The 27,939-nt window shown below is 46.3% G+C and overlaps 1 protein-coding gene across 1 annotated transcript in view; it reads left to right on the forward strand.

Annotated features, from left to right (window-relative positions):
• Nucleotides 1-27,939, forward strand: part of USP34 (ubiquitin specific peptidase 34) — a 1,418,841-nt gene that overhangs the window by 333,211 nt on the left and 1,057,691 nt on the right. Inside the window, 2 exon segments of the mRNA XM_030196176.1 lie at nucleotides 15,947-16,028; nucleotides 16,115-16,207. Coding sequence (XP_030052036.1) covers nucleotides 15,947-16,028; nucleotides 16,115-16,207 — 175 coding nt within the window.

Raw genomic sequence — 27,939 nt, forward strand, 5'->3', positions numbered from 1 at the left:
ATCTCAGTTCCGTGTTCTGCTACCTTCTTACAGTGTGATAGGTGTACCCAGGTACTTCGTTCAGCTATTTTTACAGCTGTGGGGGTACTCAGAAGTACTTGGTATGGACCTTCCTAGCGGGGTGAAGCCCAGTTTTTTCTCTTAATGACCTTAATAGGGACCCAATCTCCAGTTTGAACCTTTCCAAGCTCGGTATGTCCAGAATCTTCAAACTGATCTGGAATGACATTAGACAGAGAAATTTCTATGTTAACATTTTTCTCATATATGTCGCTAGTGATTCCTCAGCCTCCTCATGACTTTTTTTCTAGTGAGGCAAACTGAGGGATCACATATTGCCTTCTAAACAGAATATCAAAGGGAGTCAGTCCCGTTTTCCCTGCCGGTGTTATATGCATATACAAGGTGGCCAAGGGAAGGTAGTATATCCAACTCTTTCCGGTTTCTGCCATTATTTTTCTCAAATTGCTTTTGAAGATTGCATTGTGTGTCTCTACCAGTCCTGCTGACTGGGGGTGATAGGCGCAATGGTTCCTCAGGTCAATGGCCAATTGTTTCCCTAACAGAGAAATGATGGAATTCACAAAATGGGGTCCATTGTCACTATAAATTCTTTCTGGAATGCCATACCGTGGTATTACGTCTTTTACCAAGGCCTTTGCCACTGTCAGGGTGTAAGCAATATTTCTTGTTTTCACATTTATTCAATTCAATAAAATCCATACATAAGTACTGATATGGGTACTTTGGGTGAGGGAAGGTGCCCATTTGGGGTCTGAATCTTCCCTGAAAATTGTGCTTATCACAGAGCATACATTGTGAATAGAAAATTTTAGAGTATTGTGAAAACCTGTATGCTGTGAATATTTTTGTTACTATTGTTATCATCCCTCCTGTTGAGACATGGCTTGGCCCATGACTCACTGTTGCAGCATAACAAAACAAATTTTTTGGTAACATATATTTATAATGATGCCGCTTTTAAAATTTGGTCCTGGATTACTATTGAGAATCTTAGTAGCATATTTCTTGCAACATGATATAATACATGAAGACACCAGAACAAAAGAAGAGCAATATAGAGAAAACCAAATATTAAGTAGGAGAAAAAGAAAATAAGAAAGAGTCCATAATTGTTCACAACTAGAAAGCAGTTCAGGAAGTGTAAAAAAAAAAAAAAAGTTCATTACAATGATAGACAGTCCTGAGGACAGAGGAGACTGCAGTGGTCAGGCTTGGTTCTGGAATTGTGAAACAGCAGTCCTAACACAATTGCAGCGAAGACTAGTGCTGGTAGTGGTCACACAGTCAGGGATCAAATGATGTGATGTCCTGCTTGTAGTGGAAGGTATCCACTAAGGTGAAAGGACAGTTTTACGAACCTGAAAAAATGACTCCAAACAATAAATCATTTAAACAAAGCAAGGCAATGAGGGCCTCTGTCTAGGCCTTAGGTCATAAAGGATAACAATTCACTTAATGTCTGGTCAAATCCTTAACAAAATACCATTAGCTCAATTCTGTGCTCAGATGTGATGCTTTATACAGTTCTAGTGATAGTTAATTCAGAATAAAATCAATTGCTATTCTGGCCTTAACTAAAAGAATATATCATAATTCGTATACATATTCCTGTTCAAACACTTCCACAGACCTAACTAACTTAGTGTACTCTCTAGACATGCTGCTTAGTACATTAGCATGCACTCCTGCCATGTGATTATTCACAATATGTCATACAACTTGCACATTGGCAGGAAATAACTTTTACAATGTCCAAACATCTCAGTAACCTTTCATATAGAATTACCCAAGAATGAATGGAAATTTTCATCCATCTTCTTCACAATTGGACTCTCTACAATTCAAAACATAAATTGAAATCTTTATCATGGTGGATTTCACTTCTCTAGGTAACCAGAGGTAAGCCTTTGCTTAAAATCATTAGGTAGGCACATTTTATTTTATAGAAAAACATATTATGGAAAAATAAAACTACATCAGCATCTGAATTTTAATAATGCAAATTAGTGAAAAGAAAGTTCTACACTTGTCCTAAGAAAACTAATCAATAGCTTGCATAACAAAGAAGATTAGGGCAGCAAGTAATAGAAAAGACACAAAGTGTGAGAGAAAAAAAAAAGTAACATTCCAACTATTTACAATGAGTATCTAAATGGTAGATATGTGATTTAGAGGCATCCCTGTTGTTGCTGAAGAAAACAAGTAACTCTCCCTAAGTTAGGGTAAAATGCTTTCAAATTCAATCAATATAAAACAATAAATTGAGAAAGTTTATCACTGACATAACAGTTCCAAATAGGAGATCGAACAACCTATCTCCTATATGGTGAAAAAGAATGTAATTTAAACAAATTAGGGCAAACTAGGCAGTTGTCTCAGATTTCAGCCGCTTCTCTTCAATTAATTTTGTTTTCCTCTTACAATATTCTAGGAACCAGTCTTGGGCTTTTTTATAGCCATTTTCCCCTGCTTTCTTAGGATTAGTGATTTCATAATCTTCTATATCTTGTAGTAATTTCTTTCATGAATCAACAGTTAATTTACCATCAAATCCAACCTTCTTTTTCCATATATTTAAATACAACACAGTATCTGGATTACGTTTATGCATAAACTTAGGGTCCCCGCAAAGGATCTTTTGCTTCTGAGATCTCGTAAAACAGCAACAGAGACATACACAACACCCAATCTTACAACATAAATTTCCCATAGCTATTAAACTGTCGGTTTAGGAATTCCAAATTCCTACCAACTTTCTCTCTTTTTTTTTTTTAATATTTTATTTATGCTTTTTAATACAATAAGACAAGGATAACCTTGTTCAGAAATACAGGCAAAATAAAAATAACAGGCTTTACGTTCCAAACGTTGATATTTAATATTTTAACACTATAAAGAAATTCTCTATTGAAGCATTTATACAAAAGCAATTAATATTTTAAAGCCTTTCTTAGACCACAATAATGCTAGGAAGGAGAGAAAGAGTTAGAGAAGATTTAAAGGCAAATAATCACAATAAAGTATCGGCTACATTTTCCAGTATATCATTTCACTTCACTTCAATTTCTTCATTTCTATAAACACCTTTAGCTGTTCTGGTGAAAAGAATGTATATTTAGTTTGACCCAGCTTTACTACACACTTACACGGATATGTAAGAAAAAAGGAAGCAACTATTTCTGTTGTATTTTGTTTTAAGGCAAGAAAAAGTTTCCTTTTTTGTTGAGTTGATTTAGTAATGTCAGGATATACCCAAACCTTAGAACCATAAAATTGAGATTTAAGGTTTTTAAAGTAAAGTCTTAAGATGGTATTATAGTCCTGCTCAAAAACAATGATACAATCAATGTAGTTCTGTTTATTATTGTTTCAGAAGATTGCTCTAAAAAGTCAGAGATATTTTGTAAATCAGGAGTATCTTTCACAGGACCTTGAGCTCCATTTCTAGAAGGGATATAATAAATCTTATTTAGAGGGGGTATGGCCTCAGGGGGAATATTCAAAATTTCCGTTAGATATTTTCGAAAAGTAGTAATCAGGGTTTCCCCCACTATTATCGGAAAATTCAGAAAACGGAGGTTTAGGCGCCTGTTAGTTTTCAAGTTGTTCAATTTTTTGTCTCATATCCAAGGAATCTTGAGTTACCACATTTTTAAAGGAATTCAAAGTTTCAACATCTTTCTTAATAGTTTTGAAACAGGCCCTCGGCTAGTAAATCAGGAGACAAGAGGCAAATGATTCCGAAAGCAGGACACCTTTATTGCTAGCAATGGACAGTACTGAGTTTAGTCTCAGGACACTGCCTCCTGAGCGTCATCTGACATTCGGTCTTATACAAATTAGTGATCATGCGCATAAAACACGTCACACATACACATGCGCAGTACATGCACATGCGCAATACATTAGTAGTTCTGTAGTTCTCACAGAGAAAAGATACGTCAGTTTCATAGCTTTCATAGAAATTGTTACTTTGCAAGAAAATGTAACTTATTGCAGTGTTTCAGCACCTTCACACAATACAGCCTCTATGCGTAGATCACGAGACTGCATTGGCAGAACCTGCTGCCTCTTGAAATTGCTGACCACTAAAACTTGTTATCTGACTACTGATTAACGAATAAGTACTGCGCAGGCCCAATCACTCAACTTTCATACACCACAAGAAACCCTCCCATTCGGTTTCTCCGCAATGCCTAGTGGGTTTCGGGACCTAGTCCGTATTAGCCACTGGCCAATAGGATGATCAAGCCTCTTCTTCGACCCTTTACCGGATCGGCCTCTACCCAGAGTATTCTTGCCTGTCCGTCGTCGTCGTTTCGGTCCAGGCCCGTCGACGGTCTTTTCTCCGGAATCGAAGGAAAGGTGTCTTACCGGAATCACACAGCCCCACCGCCAGTCAGCCAGCGTCTATCAGCCCTCCCTCGGGAGATGGACGCTGAAATCAGCGGTGGCCACTCACCACCGTCTCGGGGGGGGGGGGGGGGGCAGATCACCCCGACCCGACTGCGGCGGAGGAGGGGAAAGAATATAATTCGTTTCCCTGTTGTACTCCTGGCTGGCTCGCCAATGAAACAGGCCCTCGGCTAGTAAATCAGGAGACAAGAGGCAAATGATTCCGAAAGCAGGACACCTTTATTGCTAGTAATGGACAGTACTGAGTTTAGTCTCAGGACACTGCCTCCTGAGCGTCATCTGACATTCGGTCTTATACAAATTAGTGATCATGCGCATAAAACACATCACACGTCACACATACACATGCGCAGTACATGCACATGCGCAATACATTAGTAGTTCTGTAGTTCTCACAGAGAAAAGATACGTCAGTTTCATAGCTTTCATAGAAATTGTTACTTTGCAAGAAAATGTAACTTATTGCAGTGTTTCAGCACCTTCACACAATACAGCCTCTATGCGTAGATCACGAGACTGCATTGGCAGAACCTGCTGCCTCTCGAAATTGCTGACCACTAAAACTTATCTGAATACTGGTTAACGAATAAGTACTGCTAGTAAAAAGGTAAACCACTCCAAACTACACACATTTAGTATGCTCATTATAAACCTGAGGTATTGGCATAAGGCAAAAGTGCAAATATGAATACAAAGTTCAGATAGAAAATCCCATTAGTGCAATAGTGACAAATGCAAAAGTCCAAAGTCCAATAATTGTCACATGTGGAACATGCCACAAACAGGGTAAAAGTTCATATGTAATCTTGGCAGTCCAGTAGTTGCTACATTCCAGTTGTCCACTCCTACAGTTTGAACTTGTGTTGTTAAGTCACTCTTAACAGAATCTACTGTAGTTTGCAGTTCTTCAAATTTAGTGTTTAAGTTAATAACATCACCTGACGTCTTCTGTGACGTGGCAGCAGTCTGGTCCAACATCACCTTTAGGGTTTGTAGAGTCACCTCCGAGGTCTGCACTGTGGAAGACAAACTTCCCCCAGTGCCCCGATTCGCAGTTTGCATGCCTGGGTCCTCCACAGTTGCCCCTATCGACACGTCCTCGAGGTCAATGGGGTTTCCCGCCAGGGCCGCTCTTGACGCTGGGCTGGGAGGGATGAACGAAGCGGGTGGTGGTGATAGGGAGACTTCCTCTCCCTGCGGGGATTCCGCTCCTCCGGTTCCCCCCGCTATGGGATCCTCTCCTCGTTGCAGTCTGGAAGCGCCGGGAAAGAAACGCTCGAGAGACGTCTGAGCTGGTGAGGAAGTTGAGGCAGGTGGAAGAACCGATCTCAACACTCCTTTACGTTTTGTATGTGGCATTTTCAATAAGAAAAAAGGGGTAATTTTCCTCATAGACTCGGGAGCGTCTCAGCAGTCAACCGGTGCGGCAGCCATCTTGATCTCTCTCCCCAATCTCTCTCTTTTTTTAACGTGCACATGGAGTTATTTATTTCTGTAGTCTTCTCACACAGACTATGGTCTCTGAGACCCCGGACTTCTTTTATACTATAGCAGTCCCAGACAAAAAAGAGAGAGCCCGCACTCTCCTCAGAGTGGGTCCCAGACCTTGGACTTCTTTTATACTATAGCAATCCCAGACTGAAAAAGAGTCCTCACTCCAAATCTCATTTCTTAATTTTAAAAGACAAACAAGACACAAAATTATCTAAATTGTGTCTCGTAGTGTTTGTGATATCTAAGAAAGAAAACCGTCACCCTTCCAAGTGTCAGAAGAACTGGCCCCTTTTTTACGGGATCTTCCCGGGGGACTTTTGATCAAGGGATTTTTTTCAAAATCCGTGTGCACAACAGTTCCGACACTGACACAGGGAAAAGGTTATGGTTTCCGGCTCGAAGGACCAAACTGTTAAAAGAATTTTAGCAATACTCACGAACTGCACGAGACCAAGTCAGGCTTAAAGCAGCTTTATTACTTGCAAGGAGACAACAACCAGGAGATTAATCCAGCACACACAAGCAGAAGGTTGTTGTCTAACTCTATACAATTAACCAAGTCATTATATACCGTATTTTTCGGACTATAAGACGCACTTTTTTCCCCCAAAATTTGGGAGGAAAATGGGGGGTGCGTCTTATAGTCCGAAGGTAGCGGTTTTGGACCGCCGTCCCGTACTTACACGATTCCATGTTCCCTGGTGGTCTAGTGACGTCGGGGCAGGAAAGAGCCCCCTTTTTCCTGCCCATCGCGCTGCTCTCCGTGCTCCTCACTGCTTTTCTGACGGTCTCGGCGAGATTCAAAATGGCCGCCGAGAATCTCGGCGGCCATTTTGAATATCGCCGAGACCGTCAGAAAGCAGTGAGGAGCAAGGAGAGCAGCGCGATGGGCAGGAAAGAGGGGGCTCTTTCCTGCCCCGACGTCACTAGACCACCAGGGAACATGGAATCGTGTAAGTACGGGACGGCGGTCCAAAACTCGGACAAGACGCACCGGAGCACCTAGGTTTTAGAGGAGGGAAAAAGGAAATTTTTTTTTTCCTATTTCCCTCCTCTAAAACCTAGGTGCGTCTTATGGTCCGGTGCGTCTTATAGTCCGAAAAATACGGTACCTTCTTTCACCATTAGATCAATTCCAATTATCTATTCCCTTATTTGGTCAATCTGCCCAGCTTCCCATCTACATTTCTCCATGTCTTAACCTTATCCTGCACCTGCATCATTATTTTTCATTTTCCCAGTAACCTCCTTTTGGATGAACTTCATGACCTATACAATTAGTACATTCTTGTCCTTTTACATGCAGCCCTATCAGACCTTCTAAGCTTGGATAAACATGTGTTATAAGCTTTGCCAGAAGCATGTCTAAGAACAAACTACAGTGCTTTCTTGTCCAGAAGCTGTATATGTAAAAAACGATTAACCCAATACTTTCCATACAGTCGGTCAAGAGTTGGATACATTAGTTATAGATAAGCAATAGTAGGAATTAAGTATAAATGATTGTTAATCCGTTGTTAAGAATGTATTAAATAGGTAGTATTTCAAAGATCTGCAGAATATTAGATAATTATGTTGATGTTTGATAGGTTTTTGTTGTAGGTTCCACCGTTTCGTGCCCAGATAAGTGAGGTCAGTTGATAGAATAGATTTACACACAATTTTTCTGCAGTTTGGGAAATGTAGTGGAAGATAATCTCTTACTCCTGGGACTGCATAGCGGAAGGGAAGTTCTATGAGTGGTTGCATGTAATTTGGGGATTTTCCATAAATGATAGGATGAATAAAAGCACATAACTTAGTGGACTCTGGCTTTTGTAGGTAACCAGTGAAGCTTAATTAACAGAGGGGTTGCTCTATCAAAACTTGTCATATCTACTATAATAAAACTCACCCTCAATGTTCTGAAAACAACGTTCTGAAGTCACTCAGTCACTCCCTGAAGGGTTCATGGATTCATGGTGGTGAAGCCACAACACTGACCATGTCTCTCTGCCCCGCCCTCGCATGACGGACCAATCAGAAAAAACACCCTCAATGTTCTGAAACACAAAGGACCATCACAACACCGTTCCCAGGCAACGCTAGGCAACGTAAGACGGACCAATCAGAGGAAACTACGTGACAATAAGGGAGGAGCATTCACCAGCAGAATGGCTCATTATCTGTGCAGCACGGAGAGCACAGAACCACCGCTGGAACGAGAGAAGAATATTCCTACTGTGGGTATGTGCAAAAATAGACCGGGGGGGGGGGGGGGGAAGAAATTTTTAAATGCCTAATGCCAGTACTGAAGAGTGCCAGAGGGCCCATAGCAAAGACTATATTTGGGATCGCTTGACATGGAGTCAGAGGAGCCGGAAAACAACGTGCCCGTCACCATCTGGGACATGGGCGAACAGGACAAGCTGCGGCCCAGCTGGAAGGATTACCCGCGACCCAGCCAGCAGCAAACAGCGTGTTTCCCTACTCCTTCCCTGCCTAGGAATCGCTGGAGACTGGCTGCCAAACTAACGAAACAACCGCACACCGACGCACCACCTCCATCATTCAAAAGGCATCCACTCTTTCTTCAACAGAAATGCAAACTAATAATACAAAACAAAGAATACCCGTTTTCTCACGCAGCTACAGGTAACTCCCCTCCCCCTTCCTCTTCCCCTTTTGCCAAAGCGGCCGTGCCCAACCATCCACAGCCTCAGGCAAGCCGTCTCCCACCTCGGGGATTCCCCGAGCACCCGGAAAAAGACTGCGCAGCTTCTCGCAGCGCATGTTCCAACATTCCCCTGCAGCCGGCCTGAAATGGACCGAACATACCGGATCACCACCCGATGGCCCGAGACCGTGCTTCTCTCCCTTCCGCCAACTTAAAACAACCATCCCCGTCCTCAGGCAAGCCGTCTCCCACCTCCAGGATGCCCAGAACCCCAGCCCAACGGAAAAAGACGGCACTGCTTCCCACAGCACATTTCTCTTCCAGTGTTTCCCTACAGCAGCCCTGAAACGGCCAAAAAATACCGACAGACCAAGAACGTGCTCCTCTACCTTCCGCCCATCTAAAACAACACTGCTACCTCAGTACAACACAATAAAAAAAAAAAAAAATGGAAAAAAACAATCCACCACTCAGCAAAGGCTGACCTCCCTACAACCACATTTACATTTCACCAACAGAAAGACCCCCCCTCCACAAACCTCCTTGACAGACAAAACCACACACACACAATACAACAGACACACACCCTCAAAGCCACACACCAATCCATCCCACTTTGCCAGCATAGCACAGCACATCCCCCAACCCCCCAAGCAAAAAAAACAAAACAAAACAAAAAAGACACACATGAACAACCTGCACACACACCCCACCCTCACACACAAAATAACTCTGTGACATATACACACACACACACAAAAAAAAACACATGCTAGCGCCCGTTTCATTGGTTTCGGAAACGGGCCTTTTTTTACTAGTTATAAATAAGGCAAACTGCTGTGTTTTGAACTGTTTGAAGTTTTTTTTGATTAACTGTACTTTACAACTGGCATATGTTGCATTGTAGTAATCCAGTTGTGTTAGTACAAGGGATTGTACCAGGAATCTGAGGGTTGAAGTTGGGAAGTAGTTCCTTATGCGTTTAACTTCCAAAGAGTTTTGAAAGCTTTAGAGTCAACTGAAGAGACTTGTGGTTTGAATGTTAAGTGATGGTCTATAATTTCTTCAAGTATTTTTAGTGTATTTTCCATCGGGTAGGCTGGTTTGGTCAATTGTGAAGCAATTGTATAGGGTATGATCAAAAGGGTTTGTTACTACTAACAACTTTGTTTTATCACGGTTGAATTTTAGTCTAGACTCAGATGCCCAAGATGCCATAAGGTTAAGACCCGACTTAATTCTGTTGGTAATTTCATGAACCTTCTTATCAAAGGGGATATATAAAGTAACGTTATCTCTTACCATCAGCAGATGGAGGTAGAGAAAACTTCAGCTAGTGACATCATCAGCTATAATGTGCGGTGTTCTCTGGAACATCCAGTATATTTCACTGCTTTCCAACATGTGGTATATTGTGCTGTTGTGCTCAATCCCTGGCCTAGCTCCCCATTCTGCTGGCCAGGGCCACACAGCATGGTTGAGCCTAACGGCCGCTCCCAGATCACAGTCTCAGGACCGTACCTGGTTGAGCTCAGAGCTTGGCTACACTGTAAGGGATCTCACCTGAAGGGTGCTGGTCCCAACCCTCCCCACTCCTCTTGCCCTTTCACCCTGTGTTGGGTGTGTTTCCCATGGGCTCCCTGTGCAACTTTTAGGTGCCTAAATTTTCCCAAAATTGCCCTAGGCAGCATCCCCCCCCCCCCCCCCCCCCCCCGTTTTAGGGAATAAGGCTTTGTGAGAGAGAAAGAGCAGAGCATCCATAAACAGGGCAACCCCCTATCTCTGGTTGATGGATTTCCCTATAGTTAAGGGATTTCCTTTATTTAGCACCACCAGAGAGCCCGAGATGGTGCAGGAGCCTGGTTTCCGGGCTGAGCCAGGTTTGGACAGCGTGTGAGGCCTGTGCCTGCCTGACATATGGCCGGGGATGCCCTTCGGGAAGCGTTGCTCTGTGTGCAGGAACTGTCAGCTTAGTACAGCTGCTGGTTTTGTCTACACACAGTGTAATGGGCTGGTTCTGACCGGAAATGGGTTGGGGGCCCTTTGAAATTGATGTTCCCCCCCTTCCCCACTGAGGCATTGGGACCTGCAGCCACTTTGTCTCCCTTGGGGATTTCTTCTTCTGCTGCTTCTCAGGAACCTCCCTCTTCTACTTCAGGGCTTGGGGCAGTGGCCTACCTCCCCTTCCCCCCTAGGGTCCATTTGGGGGCATGGGGCCACTGGGGCCCCTGGAGCTTTTTGGCTCCAGATTTTAGCACAGTTGGTACCATAGTAGCTGCAGTTGGACACGGGACCTTGGGTTTTATGAAGCATAGAACTGAGGGGAGGGTGCCGGAGGCACTGATTCCCTTGAACGAGGTGGGGGAGGATTGCAAGGATTTCTTGGACTCTGTCCATAGGGGACTTCATAGTCTGAGGCTCCCCTGACTCGAGAAGCACAGTCCCATGTGATCAGTCTCTTCTGGCGAGAGGAGCTGTCTCATCCTTTAGTATTTTTTCACAGAGAGGGTGCTGGATACATGGAATGCCCTTCCTTGGGAGGTGGTAGAGATGAAAATGGTAATGGAATTCAAACATGCATGGGATAAACACAAAGGAATCTTGTTTAGAAGGAATGGATCCATGCAATCTTTGAGGAAAACTAGTGCTGGGAAGGCTGGGCAGACTTCTATGGTCTTATGCCCTGATCATGACTGAATAGATATGGATGGACTAGAGTGTAAATTTTAAGGGGCTTCGATGTTAGCTTCAGAACTTTTAGTACAAAAAGAGTGCTGGGCAGACTTTTATGGTCTTGCCTGAGAATGGCAAAGACAGATCAAACTGGAGTGTACATATAAAGTATCGCATACCATGTAAAATAAGTTTATCTTGTTGGGCAGACTGGATGGACCGTACAGGTCTTTATCTGCTGTCATTTACTATGTTACTATCTTATTGATGAGGTTACTAGGACTCTTTCTGTGCTTTGGACTTCTGCTGTGGACCCTGTTGAGGAGGATCTGCTGCTGCAGGGCCTTCCTGGGCCCCCTGAACATTTCCCTCTTCACAAGGCTCTTATCTTTGCATGATGAGGGTAGTGGGGAAAAATCCGGATGGTCCCCTTAATGGTGCCAGGGCTGTGGATCATCTTTATACCTTTGCTCTGGAGGAGGTTGAATAGTATTGGTCCTTTCCTAAGGTGAACACTCTGGTCACAGCGGTTAATAAGGTTACTGCTGTGGCAGTCCAAGGGGGCTCTGCTCTGAAAGAGCTTCATGACAAGAAGGTGAAGCAGCAGCTCTGCCTGGACTTTTATGTGGGGATGTCCAGTATTCAGGCCGCCATTTGTGGTGATTATGTGGCAAGGGCCATGCGGTGGTTGCAGCATCTCCTAGAGTTTTGGGAGGTGGCTTACTTGGAGTCTGGGACATCCTTTTTGGCAGATGTTCTGTTTGATCTGGTCCACTTAGCTTCCTGCTCAGTGGCCACTTTGGTGGTGGGGCACCAAATTTTGTGGCTTTGCCACTGGGTGGCAGATTCGGTCTCCAAAAAGCTGTTTTGCCAGCTGGCTGGTTGCTCTTTGGAGAGGACCTGGAGAAGGTGGTGAAGGTTATGGGAGAGGCACAGCCTCTCCTTTGCCCTGAGCTGTGGCAGAAAGGCTCTCATCATTCCTCTGCTTTCAAGGGGCGTGCTTGAGAGTCAGGGCGGTTTCAGCCTGCTCTCTGCTCTGTCTCTGGGAAGTGTCTAGGGCAGGTCCTTTAAGCCGGGTTCCTTTTGAAGCCCCAAAATAACCAGTTAAGTTGTGGCCCCCTGTTCTTTCCAATGAGGGTGCATTGGGCCCCTCGTCGATGTTGTGAGAGGCAGACTATCTCTCTTCTGGATCGAATGGGCCCATATCACGTTGAATCAGTGGGTCCTGGAGGTGGTTGTCAGGAGGTGTTCTCTGGAAATAGCTCTCCGTTGTCTGACACTTCATGGCCTTGCTCTGTAGCTCAGCTCTGAAACATAAGACGGTCACTTCCACCTTGCAGAAACTGTGCGCTCTCAGGGCTATGGAGCCTGTGTCTCCAGTGGAGTGCAGACTGGGATGGTACTTCAGATATTTCGTGTTCCTGAAGAAAGGTGGCTCTTTCCGTTTCATCTTGTACTTCAAAGGCGTCAGTGCTTGTTTCAGAGTCCAACACTTCAGGATGGAGACATTGCGCTCAGTCATAGCATCGGTGTGGTTAGGGGAATTCTGACTTTCTGGACCTCACTGAGGCTTATCTACATATCCCCATTGTGGATAATTGCAGGAGATATCTATGCTTCTGTGTGCTGGGCAAGCATTTTCAGTTTTGGGCCTTGCCGTTTGACCTGGCTACGGTGGCCACACACCTTTACCAAGGTGGTGATGGTGGTGGTCTTGGGGATCAATGTTTTGGCACCAGGGGGTTCAGGTTCTCTCGTATTTGGACAGATGGGTGATTCGGGCAGACTCAGCAGCGGAGGCCAATCAGGCCACCTACCTCCTGGAGTCCCTGGGCCGTATCATGAATTGTCCCAAGAGTCATCTGTTTTCATTGCAGGTTCTGGAGCATCTGAGAGTTTGCGTCAACACGAGTCAGAGAAAGGTGTTTCTCCCAGAGGAATGGGCGGAGAAGCTGCGGGCATGGAAACGGTTGTACGAGCTTCCATGGCCCACAGACTGGGACTACTTACTGCTCTTGAGCTGCATGGTAGCTATTCTAGAGATGGTGCCTTGGGCGAGGGCTTGTATGCGTCCTCTACAGTGAGCCCCTTTTGTCCTGGTGGGCTATGGCCTCTCAGGACTTCATTCTTCTGCTGCCATTCACATCCAAGGCCAGGCTCAGCCTGGCCTGGTGGGACAGTCTGGTGAACCTTTTGAGAGGTGTCCCTCTAGATCCTCCTCAATGGGTGCTGGTTACCATGGATGTGAGTCTCCTTGGCTGGAGAGCTCACTGGGGGGGGGGGGGGGGGGGGGAGTAGCGCAGGCCACCTGGTCCAGCCAAGAGGCATCCTGCTCCATCAACTGCTTGGAGACCCAGGTGGTCTGGTTGGCTCTGCTGGAGTTTCAACCTCTTCTGGAAGGGAAAACTGTCAAAGTGATATCAGACAATGCTATATTAGTGGTGTACATCAATAGGCAGACTGGGAACCAGAGTCAGGTGATGGCCCTGGAACCGTCAAGTCTCTACTGATCTGCTTGCTCTTTCAGCTGTCTGTAATGTTGACAAGTGGACTTTCTCAGTGGCTCTGTTCTGGATCCAGGAGAGTGGGAGCTGGGACAGCAGACCTTTCAGCTCATAGTGGACCACTGGGGGCCTCCTCAGTTTGACCTGATGGAATGCAAATACAGAGTGCTTCTTCAGTCAGTGGAAGGACCTTGCTTCTCAGGGGATAGGTGCCCTGGGTCAGGCATGGCTGGTGGCAGAGTTGCTCTGTGTGTTCCCTCTGTGGCCTCTAGTGGGCTGAGTGTTGCACGTAATTTTCATTTGGTCTTGCTGGTGGTACTGGTTTGGCCCCGCAGATCTTGGTATGCGGATCTCTGGTGCCTGCTGGTAGTCAACTGACTCTGCCCAGGTGTCAGGGGCTCTTTTGGCTGGGGCCAGTAGATGTGGAGAATTTGAATCCTTTCTGGCTTACGGTGTGGCCATTGAAAGATGGCATTTAGAGAGGTATGGGGTTTTTCCCTGCAGTGATTTCTACTCTGCTGTGGTCCAGGAAGATCTCCATGTCCCTGGGTTCTTTCAGGCTCTGGTGGATTTTTGAATTATGGTGTGGGGGACAGTTCCAATCTCCCTAGAGGTCTCAGGTTCCCAATATCTTAGAGATCTTGCAGCAGGGCCTGGAGCAGGATCTTATTGTAAGTTCCCTGAGTGGCCAAGTGGCTTCACTTCCCAGCTTTCGGGGAAAGGTGAAGGGCACCTCTTGGACTGTGTACAAGGTGGCATAGTTGCACCCTACGCTTCTTCTTTCCTTCATGGGTCCTCAGTTTTGTTCTCTGTGCATTGTCGGGCGTTCTGAGTCCTTGCACTTGACTTTCATCAAGGACCTTGCTCTTAAAATGGTGTTTCTAGTAGCGATCACCTCTGCTCAGAAGGTCGTGGAATGTGGTTCTTTTTAACGCAAACTGTGCTGAGGATCTGGGACAGTTACAGTCAGCATATGACACTATTATAATAACAAAGACTCATGGGTATTCTTTTTCTATGCTTTATTTGACAGTTTGTCTTCCTATGCTTTAATCTTTTCCTTTGAATCACTAGCAGCCATAAGAAACCAGGCTGCGATAAGTTTGCTGTTTCGATTCAGGTTTGGGGAGGTTAATTGAGGGACTCTGCCTCACCTTTTTATTGCTGTTCCCTTTTTCCTTTGTTGTATTGGTCAGTATTGTATTTATGTTTGCGTGTTATCTTACCAATAAAATTATTTCAACATAAAGAAAAATGTGTGCCCACTTTTCTTTATTGAATACTAATGTAACATAGAGTTGGTGTAAATAGTCATGTCTAGAATGATTATTTTTTCCCATGCTTTTTTAAAAATCTATAATTTGTGTGTAGCTGTATGTTCTGCCCAGTTTCCACTCATTTATACATCTGCCATTAAACTCTGTGCTGGAATATTGCTATTTATGTTTGTGTACACGTACTTGTATATATGCCAGTATTCTGGTCATTTATGCACATTCTTTGTGCCTAATAATAGGTGTACTGTAATAGACGATCCACATACAGTGGCAGTTTTACCTGCTGGTATTTACATCTGCTTCAAGCTACTCAAAACCCTCAGCTAACTTCTTGTTTAGACTTGAGGTTTGGAGGAGTTCTTGAATGAGAAATAGTGCTTACCTTTCTGACATTCAGAAACACTCTCTGAGAAGAAAATTTTGGTGAGCAGCTTCCTAATTAGCCACTCTTATACAATGTAGGTTTATAAATGTCACTTGTAAGTGGCATCATATATATGTCAGTGCTGCAAAATGACATGAGTATACTCTACTCATATAAACTCCTAGTTGCACCGTTCATTTTGAATACGTGCTTTTATAAAATGGCTTTTTCTGTTGTGCATGGTGAATTGAACATATTTCTTCCGTACTGTATGTATTTTGTAAAAGATCAGCATTTTGCTAAGCATTTTGTAGAACACTTGCATACAGGCAGATACAGATATCACTTTCTTCGCCTATCATTTAACACTAGTTAACTTAATGTTTTTCTACTACTACTTGTCATGAAAGCAAGTGGTGCTCCTTGGCATCCTTATATGTACTTCATGGCAGTGTCTTTTTGAGCCTGCGACAAATGCTTCCTAGCTTCTATATAAGAAATATTGGATGTGTTAAAAATATGACCTTTCTGTATTTAGGTCCATTGCAAAGGAACTTGCAGACTGGCTTATCAGCAACAATGTTGTTGAACATATCTTTGGACCAAATTTACACATAGAGGTTGGTATGAAGCGACACATACCTTTACGCTGTGAATTAATAACGTGTGTGTGCAGATATCATCTGTTTTTTTTTCGTGCTTTCAGATAATCAAGCAGTGCCAAGTAATTTTGAACTTTCTGGCTGCTGAAGGTCGACTTAGTACTCAGCACATCGACTGCATTTGGGCTGCTGCACAGGTATTTTGACAGATAAACATATTTTTACATCTATTTTTTCTTAAGAGATGACAAAAGCCCAAAATGATCCTTTTCTCTCTATATATTTTAGGAAGACATGAACTTACTACATATGATTGTTTTATAGCTGTTATCTGTATTTTCTTGTCAACAGCAGATGAATCCAGAAACTTGGGGTTATGACCATTTACCTGCAGGTGTTGCTACTAATTAGGTTTCTGCCAGATATTTGTGACCTGGATTGGCCACTGTTGGAAGCAGGATATTGGGCTAGATTGACCATCCAGTATGGCTATTCTTATGTTCTTATGGATATAGAGGGCAACAAACTGAACTCTGTCATATAGGATGGCAAGCATTCTGTTCAGTTAGTATTCCTCTATCTCCAACAGTCTGTGAATGATGTCCCAACAGCTTCTGGTCTGTTTTGTGAAATTTGGCTCCTGTTCTGGTTTTCTAGTTCAGTTGAGCCTGGGGGTAATTTGTCTGGTGCTGGTGCCTATCTTGGGGCAATTTCTTAGCATTTTGCTGTGTTTTAGCTACTCATTTTTGTGTCTCCAGAGTGGACTATTACTGAGTTGAACTACTACATCTATATTTGGAGCAAAAACTCACATAACTAGTGTTCTCCGAGGACAAGCAGGCTGCTTGTTCTCACTGATGGGTGACGTCCACGGCAGCCCCTCCAATCGTAAACTTCACTAGCAAAGTCCTTTGCTAGTCCTCACGCGCCCATGCGCACCGCACATGCGCGGCTGTCTTCCCGCCCGAACCGGCTCGTGTTCGTCAGTCTTCTTTTGTCCGCGCTCGGTACGGTCGTGTTTACGCCGTTCGCGCCCCTTAAGTTGACCTCGCGCGTCTCTTTTGACTTTTCGCTAAAAAAAAAAAAAAAAAAAGGATTTCGGAAGAAGGCCTGTTCGGTCTTTTCCCCCTTCCTCTATTTCCAGTTTTTGCCCCGTTAAGTTTTCTTTCGGTTTCGGGGTAGGCCCTTTTGAGGCCTCGGGTCGAATTTTTCTCTCCCCCTCTTTTTGGTGCCTTACCGCAATTACGAGTTTTGATTTCGCTGGCGTGATTTTTCCGCCCATGTCATCGAAGTCTCCCAGCGGCTTCAAGAAGTGCACCCAGTGCGCCCGGGTAATCTCGCTCACTGACAGGCACGCGTCGTGTCTTCAGTGTCTGGGGGCTGGGCACCGCCCGCAGGCCTGTAGTCTTTGCACCCTTTTACAGAAAAGGACTCAGGTAGCGAGATTGGCCCAGTGGAACGTTTTGTTCTCGGGCTCTTCATCGGCATCGGCACCGGGAGTATCGAGTGCGTCGACGTCGACGGTGTCAAAACCTCCGTCCTCGGCCGCGACTGCATCGAGTGCATCGAGGCATCGACCCTCTGCGTCGGGACGTCGGCGTCGGTGGTACCGGGGCCTCCACTAGTGCTGATGTCGTCGGACGGTGGTGCTTCGACTGGAGTGCAGGTGAGGGCTGTCCATTCCCCTGCTGGTGGCGGTGAGCCTTCGGGTGGGTCTCCCCCTACCCTGAGGGCTCCTGCGGTACAGCCCCACCGAGACCGACCTTCTTAGGCCTCGGCCCCGAGGAAGCGACGGCTGGATTCTACGTCCTCCTCGTCGGTACCGGGAAGCTCCGGTGACATGCTTTGTTTGAAAAAGTCGAAGAAGCATCGACACCGGTCCCCTTCCCGTGTCGGTACTGAGAGCTCTGGGTCGCCGAGGGAGTCGGCACCCAGTAGGCATCGGCACCGGGAGGACCGCTCACCCTCTGTTCAGGAGGTGTCGATGCGCTCCACCTTGGACAGCCCGGAACAGCCTCCACGCCCGGAACAGACTCTGACATCGACACCTGCATCGGCTTCCATGTCTTTCTCCACAGCCGCTCTGCACGAGAGTCTCCGGGCCGTTCTCCCAGAGATCCTGGGAGAGCTGTTGCGCCCTTCCCCTCCGGTACCGGGGGTGCTTGCGCCACCTGTACTGTCGAGTGAGGCGCCGGCTGGCCCCTTGCCCGGGGTGAGGTCTCCGACATCGGTGCCGCTTGTGGTACCGACTGCGGTCGCCTCCCAGGAAGGCTCCCTGACTACGTCGGCGGAGGGAGCTTCGCCGGTGCGGGAGAGGGAGTCTACCTCTCGACGCTCACAACGTGGCCGTGGTTCCACGGAGTCGAGCCGGGCATGGCTTCAGACACAGGTCCGTGAACTTGTGTCTGATACCGATGGTGAGGCCTCGTGGGAGGAGGAGGAGGACATCAGATATTTCTCTGACGAGGAGTCTGATGGCCTTCCTTCTGATCCCACTCCCTCCCCTGAAAGGCAGCTTTCTCCTCCCGAGAGTCTGTCTTTTGCGGCCTTTGTCCAGGAGATGTCTACGGCCATCTCCTTCCCGGTGGTTGTGGAGGACGAGCCTAGGGCTGAAATGTTTGAGCTTCTGGACTATCCTTCTCCACCTAAGGAAGGGTCCACAGTACCCATGCATCATGTCCTAAAAAAGACATTGCTGGCGAACTGGACCAAGCCACTAAGTAATCCCCACATTCCCAAGAAGATCGAGTCCCAGTACCGGATCCATGGGGACCCAGAGCTGATGTGCACTCAGTTGCCTCACGACTCTGGAGTTGTGGATTTGGCCCTAAAGAAGGCTAAGAGTTCTAGGGAGCATGCTTCGGCGCCCCCGGGCAAAGACTCTAGAACCTTAGACTCCTTTGGGAGGAAGGCCTACCATTCTTCTTTGCTCGTGGCCAAAATCCAGTCTTACCAGCTCTACACGAGCATACACATGCGGAACAATGTGCGGCAGTTGGCGGGCTTGGTGGACAAGCTCCCCCCTGAGCAAGCCAAGCCATTTCAGGAGGTGGTCAGGCAGCTGAAGGCGTGCAGAAAATTCCTGGCCAGAGGGGTGTATGACACCTTTGATGTTGCGTCCAGGGCCGCTGCTCAAGGTGTGGTGATGCGCAGACTCTCATGGCTGCGTGCTTCCGACCTGGAGAATAGGATCCAGCAGCGGATTGCAGACTCGCCTTGCCGTGCGGATAATATTTTTGGAGAGAAGGTTGAACAGGTGGTAGAGCAGCTCCACCAGCGGGATACCACTTTCGACAAGTTCTCCCGCCGGCAGCCTTCAGCTTCTACCTCCACAGGTAGACGTTTTTATGGGGGAAGGAAGACTGTTCCCTACTCTTCTGGTAAGCGTAGGTACAATCCTCCTCCTCAACAGCCTGCGGCCCAGGCTAAGCCCCAGCGCGCTCGCTCTTGTCAGCAGCGTGCGCCTCAGCAAGGCCCCTCGGCTCCCCAGCAAAAGCAAGGGACGAGCTTTTGACTGGCTCCAGCAGAGCATAGCCGACATCCAAGTGTCAGTGCTGGGCGACCTGCCGATCGGAGGGAGGTTGAAAGTTTTTCACCAAAGGTGGCCTCTCATAACCTCCGATCAGTGGGTTCTTCAAATAGTCCGGCAAGGATACACCCTCAATTTGGCTTCCAAACCTCCAAATTGTCCACCGGGAGCTCAGTCTTACAGCTTCCAGCACAAGCAGGTACTTGCAGAGGAACTCTCCGCCCTTCTCAGCGCCAATGCGGTCGAGCCCGTGCCATCCGGGCAGGAAGGGCTGGGATTCTATTCCAGGTACTTCCTTGTGGAAAAGAAAACAGGGGGGATGCGTCCCATCCTAGACCTAAGGGCCCTGTACAAATATCTGGTCAAGGAAAAGTTCAGGATGCTTTCCCTGGGCACCCTTCTCCCCATGATTCAGGAAAACGATTGGCTATGCTCTTTGGACTTGAAGGACGCCTACACGCACATCCCGATACTGCCAGCTCACAGACAGTATCTTCGATTTCAGCTGGGCACACGTCACTTCCAGTACTGTGTGCTACCCTTTGGGCTCGCCTCTGCGCCCAGAGTGTTCACGAAGTGCTTGGCTGTAGTAGCAGCGGCACTTCGCAGGCTGGGGGTGCACGTGTTCCCATATCTCGACGATTGGCTGGTGAAGAACACATCCAAGGCAGGAGCTCTACAGTCCATGCAGATGACTATTCGCCTCCTGGAGCTATTGGGGTTTGTGATAAATTACCCAATGTCCCATCTTCTCCCAGTGCAGAGACTCGAATTCATAGGAGCTCTGCTGGATTCTCGGACGGCTCGTGCCTATCTCCCAGAGGCGAGAGCCAACAACTTGTTGTCCCTCGTCTCGCGGGTGCAAGCATCCCAGCAGATCACAGCTCGGCAGATGTTGAGATTGCTGGGCCACATGCCCTCCACAGTTCATGTGACTCCCATGGCCCGCCTTCACATGAGATCTGCTCAATGGACCCTAGCTTCCCAGTGGTTTCAGGCTGCTGGGGATCTAGAAGACGTGATCCACCTGTCCACGAGTTTTCTCAAATCCCTGTATTGGTGGACGATTTGGTCCAATTTGACTCTGGGACGTCCTTTCCAAATTCCTCAGCCACAAAAAGTGCTGACCATGGATGCGTCTCTCCTGGGGTGGGGAGCTCATGTCGATGGGCTTCACACCCAGGGAAGCTGGTCCCTCCAGGAATGCGATCTGCAGATCAATCTCCTGAAGTTACGAGCAGTCTGGAACGCTCTGAAGGCTTTCAGAGATCGGCTGTCCCACCAAATTATCCAAATTCAGACAGACAACCAGGTTGCCATGTATTACATCAACAAGCAGGGGGGCACCGGATCTCGCCCCCTATGTCAGGAAGCCGTCAGCATGTGGCTCTGGGCTCGCCGTCACGGCATGGTGCTCCAAGCCACATATCTGGCAGGCGTAAACAACAGTCTGGCCGACAGGTTGAGCAGGATTATGCAACCTCACGAGTGGTCGCTCAATTCCCGTGTAGTGCGACAGATCTTCCAGGTGTGGGGCACCCCCTTGGTAGATCTCTTCGCATCTCGAGCCAACCACAAAGTCCCTCAGTTCTGTTCCAGGCTTCAGGCCCACGGCAGACTGGCATCGGATGCCTTCCTCCTGGACTGGGGGGAGGGTCTGCTGTATGCTTATCCTCCCATACCTCTGGTGGGGAAGACTTTGTTGAAACTCAAGCAAGACCGAGGCACCATGATTCTGATTGCTCCTTTTTGGCCGCGTCAGATCTGGTTCCCTCTTCTTCTGGAGTTGTCCTCCGAAGAACCGTGGAGATTGGAGTGTTTTCCGACCCTCATCACACAGGACGAAGGGGCGCTTCTGCATCCCAACCTCCAGTCTCTGGCTCTCATGGCCTTGATGTTGAGAGCGTAGACTTTGCCTCTTTGGGTCTGTCAGAGGGTGTCTCCCGCATCTTGCTTGAGTCCAGGAAAGATTCCACTAAGAGGAGTTACTTCTTTCTATGGAGGAGGTTTGCCGTCTGGTGTGACAGCAAGGCCCTAGATCCTCGCTCTTGTCCTACACAGACCCTGCTTGAATACCTTCTGCACTTGTCTGAGTCTGGTCTCAAGACCAACTCTGTAAGGGTTCACCTTAACGCAATCAGTGCATACCATTACCGTGTGGAAGGTAAGCCGATCTCAGGACAGCCTTTAGTTGTTCGCTTCATGAGAGGTTTGCTTTTGTCAAAGCCCCCCGTCAAACCTCCTACAGTGTCATGGGATCTCAATGTCATTCTCACCCAGCTGATGAAACCTCCTTTTGAGCCACTGAACTCCTGCCATCTGAAGTACTTGACCTGGAAGGTCATTTTCTTGGTGGCAGTTACTTCAGCTCGTAGAGTCAGTGAGCTTCAGGCCCTGGTAGCCCAGACCCCTTACACCAAATTTCATCATAACAGAGTAGTCCTCCGCACTCACCCTAAGTTCTTGCCAAAGGTTGTGTCGGAGTTCCATCTGAACCAGTCAATTGTCTTGCCAACATTCTTTCCCCGTCCTCATTCCTGCCCTGCTGAACGTCAGCTGCACACATTGGACTGCAAGAGAGCATTGGCCTTCTATCTGGAGCGGACACAGCCCAACAGACAGTCCGCCCAATTGTTTGTTTCTTTTGATCCCAACAGGAGGGGAGTGGCTGTGGGGAAACGCACCATATCCAATTGGCTAGCAGATTGCATTTCCTTCAATTACGCCCAGGCTGGGCTGGCTCTTGAGGGTCATGTCACGGCTCATAATGTTAGAGCCATGGCAGCGTCGGTAGCCCACTTGAAGTCAGCCACTATTGAAGAGATTTGCAAAGCTGCGAAGTGGTCATCTGTCCACACATTCACATCTCATTACTGCCTGCAGCAGGATACCCGATGCGACAGTCGGTTCGGGCAGTTGGTGCTTCAGAATCTGTTCGGGGTTTAGGATCCAACTCCACCCCCCTAGGCCCATGTTTTATTCTGTTCCAGGCTGCACTCTCAGTTAGTTGGAAAAATTGTTAGGTCAATCTCAGTTATGTCCTCGCCGTTACGAGGCCCAATTGACCATGTTTGTTGTTTTGAGTGAGCCTGGGGGCTAGGGATACCCCATCAGTGAGAACAAGCAGCCTGCTTGTCCTCGGAGAAAGCGAATGCTACATACCTGTAGAAGGTATTCTCCGAGGACAGCAGGCAGATTGTTCTCACAAACCCGCCCGCCTCCCCTTTGGAGTTGTGTCTTCCCTTGTCTTTGTCTTGCTACATACGGGACTGATGAACATGAGCCGGTTCGGGTGGGAAGACGGCCGCGCATGCGCGGTGCGCATGGGCACGCGAGGACTAGCAAAGGACTTTGCTAGTGTAGTTTCCGATTGGAGGGGCTGCCGTGGACGTCACCCATCAGTGAGAACAATCAGCCTGCTCTCCTCGGAGAATACCTTCTACAGGTATGTAGCATTCGCTTTACTTGAATTGACCCCTGAAGCAGGGGTTAGTCATGCCGAAACACGGCCCGTGTTGGGTCATCAATAAAGCCCACTCTTGAGAGCCCTTTGTGCTTTTTTTTGGAGTGCATACCTAGTGGTGCCAGGTCTCTTCCCCCCCCCCCCCATTCCGCCGTCCTTCTGCTAGCTCCTCCTTCCTCACAGTATTTAAGAGAAAAAAAATGGAAGCAAGATCAATGGAATTTCTTTGTAGTCTGCAGCTGTAATATAGGAGGGGGCCAAGCAGTGTTAAATTCAGTGTACTCCTTGCAGAGAAACTAGCAGCTTCCCCGTTAAGAGTCCTGGGGTTGAGTACATCTTTAATTTTTTTTTTTTTTTTTTTTAATTACCAGTCAGGTCTCTGCTAACTGCAGCCTTACTTTCTTGCACCTTGCATCACGGCTGACACTGGGGAATGCATCTCCTGGGGCAGAGTGGGTAAAACAGCATTGGGTGGGGGGGGGGGGGGTTGTTTTCTCATAGAGTTGCATCAGATTATGGTGAGCACTTTGGATTCTTCACTCTGTGATTCAGTGGTGGCCATCTTGGAGTCTCATAATTCTCTTTCTGCTTCAGACAGCTCTTCTGCTGTTGCTCAGTCTGCAGTTTCTCCTGTAACTTCTGCATCTGGATCTGTCTACCTTCTTATTCTCTTCTAACTCTGGCTGTCATGTACCTTTTTCCCCTGAGTTTGTTCTTCGTATACATTAGGCTTTTTTTAATTAAGAAGTCTCCCCATTTACATTTAGATACTTCAAAAAAGAGACTTTTTGGAATCCTTATATGGATATGGATTCTGGGTCTCCTCCACTTTCAGAAGGTGCCCTCTCTGCGATATCCTTACATTCTGCTTTACCAGAGGTTTGGAGGAAGGAGAATTCCCTTTCGATGAGGCACATGATCTCTTTGCAGTAAGGATGTTTCACAGGGAGGAGTTGCCTACCTTTATCATAAAAGCTTTAGAGGTCCTTAACATTTCTTCTCCTTCCTCTCAAGCGGCCTCCAACTATAATCCCATGATGGCCAGTACAAAAAAAGCCTCCAAAGTGTTTTCCTATACATAAATCGATTTAGGAGTTAATCACTACATAGTGAGCCCCCCCCCCCCCCCCCCCACCAGGTTTGATTGGTAACTGAGGTTACCTGTGTCCTGCTCTTAATATCTTCCTGATAAACTATTGACTCCTTTATTCTATTTCACCCCCTTTTTATTTCTATCCTATTAACACAAAAAACAACAACAAACAAAAGCCCTGTCCTTTCACTTGCAGAGGGTCTGACCTCTATAAGTTCCTTATCTGTCTCTATCCTATTGTCTATTTTGCACTGTGATCTTATATTTTTATGCTGTATTGTCTTAAAGGGATTTTAGAGAATTGTGTTTTGAGTATTTGTGCTAGTGATTTCATCTTTTTATGCTGGAATTGTCTTAAAGGTGTTTTCATTGGAACTGTGTTTTAACCTGTGCCGAGTATTTTAAACCTGTGACTTAATCTGGTGACATTGAATCTGGTGTCTGTTTTCAGTAGAATTGTGTTTTGAATCTACACTGCCAGAGACTTAATTCAATCAATTTTGGTTACATAGCATCTGGTGACTCATAGCTCTGGAGGAGGGGTAATTTTGTTTTCAGCTGGGTAGTAGAACCTAAGTTTACCTTGTGAGCTGGGAGCTGCGCTGGGCATTTTTAGACTTGGTTTGATTGGTAACTGAGGTTACCTGTGTAACCACCCATCCACCCCTAGGTAAACTCCCTTTATATAGGGCAATCAAGGGACAAGTATCTTCATTACACTTGGTGAATCTTAATTCTTGTTATTCCCTCTCAAAATTCACCTTTTCACACTTGTGAATCACATCATTATGACTTTCATTTAGTGCAATATATGTTCTGCTTTAATCCTAAGGCAAACTATCTGGAACCTTAGAGCTTGTCCTATCTGTCTCCAAATATCAGCCTTGAAAGAAGAGATCAACAAACTCAAGAAGGAATTAACTACAGTTAAAGAAGTGTCCAGGATTACTCTTTTCCTAGCTAATTTACCACCACTACTGCCTCAGAGAATGAAACATCAGAGGAATAGATGGGTCACAGTAGGCTCTGGTAGACTAAGATCTGTGACACAGAAACACTTGCCCTTCCAAGCTTTGCCCCAGTCAAATTCTTTTGCAGTGTTGCATCATTATGATAGTGAAAAAAGAAGTACTGTGGTAGAACCAGAGGCAATGAAAATAGCACAACCCCAGAAACATCCCTCAACTAATGGCAGAATTGTGAAAAGCGGAAAATTATTACTGCTCGGAGACTCCATTATCAGAGGCATTAACTTAGGAGCACAGTTCAGGGGTTCCAACGTAGTGAAATGTCTTCCAGGATCTTCAGCTACAAGATGTACAGACCAAATTCTGAAAGTGATCCGAGAAGAGAGCGAGGCTTCTAACGCTGATGTTGTAATTCACCTGGGGACAAGTGACCTGGCCAACAATAGCAAGTTTACAGCACAGAAGAGCGTTCCAGAAGTTTGGGGAGGGACTGAAATCTTTGGTTTGGACTGTGGCTTTTTCTGAAGTAATTCCTACGTTGGGGAGGGGAGAGGAAAGACTACGCAAAACAGAGGAATTCAATAAGTGGCTTGAGTCTTGGTGTAAAGAAGAAGGTTTCAGATATATAGGAGAATGGGGTAATAAGTGGAAAAATAACAGGCTGTACTGTAATGATGGGCTACATCTTTCTGTGATGGGAAAAAGGATCCTTGGGGAGAAATTCAGACAGTATGGTTCTAGACATTTAAACTAGAGGGTGGGGGTGACAAAAGGAAACGGGATTTCGGAAAGTCACCCCCCCAGAATAAACATGATTTCAGAGGGAAAGGTCATGTAAATATAAAAAAACCACCCAAACTCACTAAACACATGGAAAGCTATGTGCTCAAATGCTCGTAGTCTAAGTAAAAAGGGTCAAGACTTGCAAGCCCTGATGTTTGAAGAAAACTTGGATATTGTTGCTATTATGGAGACGTGGTTCAACGATGATTCTCATGAATGGGATGTGACCATACCGGGCTATAATCTTTTTAGGAAGGATAGAGAGGGCCGAAGAGGTGGAGGAGTAGCTCTGTATGTGAGAGAGAATATCAGAGTGGCTGAAATGCGGGGAACCTGGGGAAAAGAAGAAGCTTTATGGATCATCCTGGAAAGAGAAGACGGAACCTGTATCCACACGGGAGTTATCTACAGACCTCCTGCACAAACGGAGACGTTAGACAAGGATCTGATAGAAGATATTCAAAAGATTGGTATGAAAGGGGAGGTGCTGCTTTTGGGAGATTTCAATTTGTCTGATTGGAACGTCGTCCCGTCTGCGGAATCGGAAGGAAGTAGGGATATTGTGGATGTCTGTCAAATTGCCTTGCTTAGACAAATGGTGACAGAACCCACGAGGGAAGGGTCGATGCTAGATCTGGTGCTCACTAATGGAGGTAGTGTTTCTGATATCCGGGTGGGTGCCCACCTTTGTAATAGTGATCATCACACCATATGGCTTGATGTAAGGGCGAAGGCGTAGTGCGGATGCACAAAACTCAAAGTACTGGATTTCAGACATGCTTATTTTGATAAAATGGGGGAATACCTGAAGAAGGAACTGTTGGCGTGGGAAGGTGTAAGAGAAGTGGAAAAACAGTGGTCCAAGCTAAAGGCTGCTATAAATATGGCGACTGATCTTTTTGTGAGGAAAGTAAACAAAAACAAGAGAAGCAGGAAGCCTATATGGTTCTCCAAACAAGTAGCTGAAAAAATAAGAGCAAAAGAGGCTTTGTTCAAGAAATAGAAAAGAACCACGAGAGGATCACGGAAAAGATTATCAGATTAAACTGAAAGAAGCGAAGAGGGAAATACGGCTAGCGAAAGCGCGGGTGGAAGAAAAAATGGCTAAAGATGTAAAGAGAGGTGACAAGACCTTTTTCAGATATGTTAGAGAAAGGAGAAGAGATAGGAATGGAATTGCGAGACTGAAAGATAATGAGAGTGATGAAGATAAAGCGAACGTGCTAAACAGTTTCTCTTCGGTGTTCACGGAGGAAAATCCTGGAGAAGGACTGTGGTTGGCTGCCGAGGGAACGTCTGGGAATGGCATGGATACTGTGCAGTTTATGGAAGAAAGAGTTTATAAATAGCTGGAGAATCTAAAGGTGAAGAAAGCTATGGGGTCGGATGGGATACATCCCAGGATACTGGAGGAGCTCAGAGAGTTCCTGGCGGGACCTCTTCAAAATTTATTTAATAGATCTTTAGAGACGGGAGAGGTTCCGCGAGATTGGAGATGAGCGGATGTGGTCCCTCTTCACAAAAGTGGAGACAGGGAAGAAGTGGGAAACTACAGACTGGTAAGTCTCACGTTGGTGGTAGGAAAAATAATGGAGTCGCTGCTGAAAGAAAGGACAGTTAACTTTCTAGAAACCGACGGGTTACAGGACCCGAGGCAATATGGCTTTACCAAAGGAAAATCCTGCCAAAAGAATCTTATTGAGTTTTTTGACTGGGTGACCAAAGAACTGGATGAGGGATGTGCGCTAGATGTAATCTACTTGGACTTCAGCAAAGCCTTTGATAACGGTCCCCTCAGAAGACTCGTGAATAAGCTGAAAGGGTTGAACTTAGGACCAAAAGTGGTGAACTGGATAAGAAACTGGTTGACTGATAGGTGGCAGAGAGTGGTGGTAAATGGAATCCGCTCAGAGGAAAGGAAGGTGAGCAGTGGTGTTCCTCAGGGGTCGGTGCTGGGGCTTATTCTGTTCAATATATTTGTGGGAGATATTGCTGAAGGGTTGGAAGGAAAGGTGTGCCTTTTTGTGGATGACACAAAAATAGCCAATAGAGTGGATACCCTGGAGGGAGTAGAAACAATGAGAAGGGATCTC

This window comes from Microcaecilia unicolor, chromosome 3, assembly GCF_901765095.1.
Source record: "Microcaecilia unicolor chromosome 3, aMicUni1.1, whole genome shotgun sequence".
NCBI classification, from domain to species: Eukaryota; Metazoa; Chordata; class Amphibia; order Gymnophiona; family Siphonopidae; genus Microcaecilia; species Microcaecilia unicolor.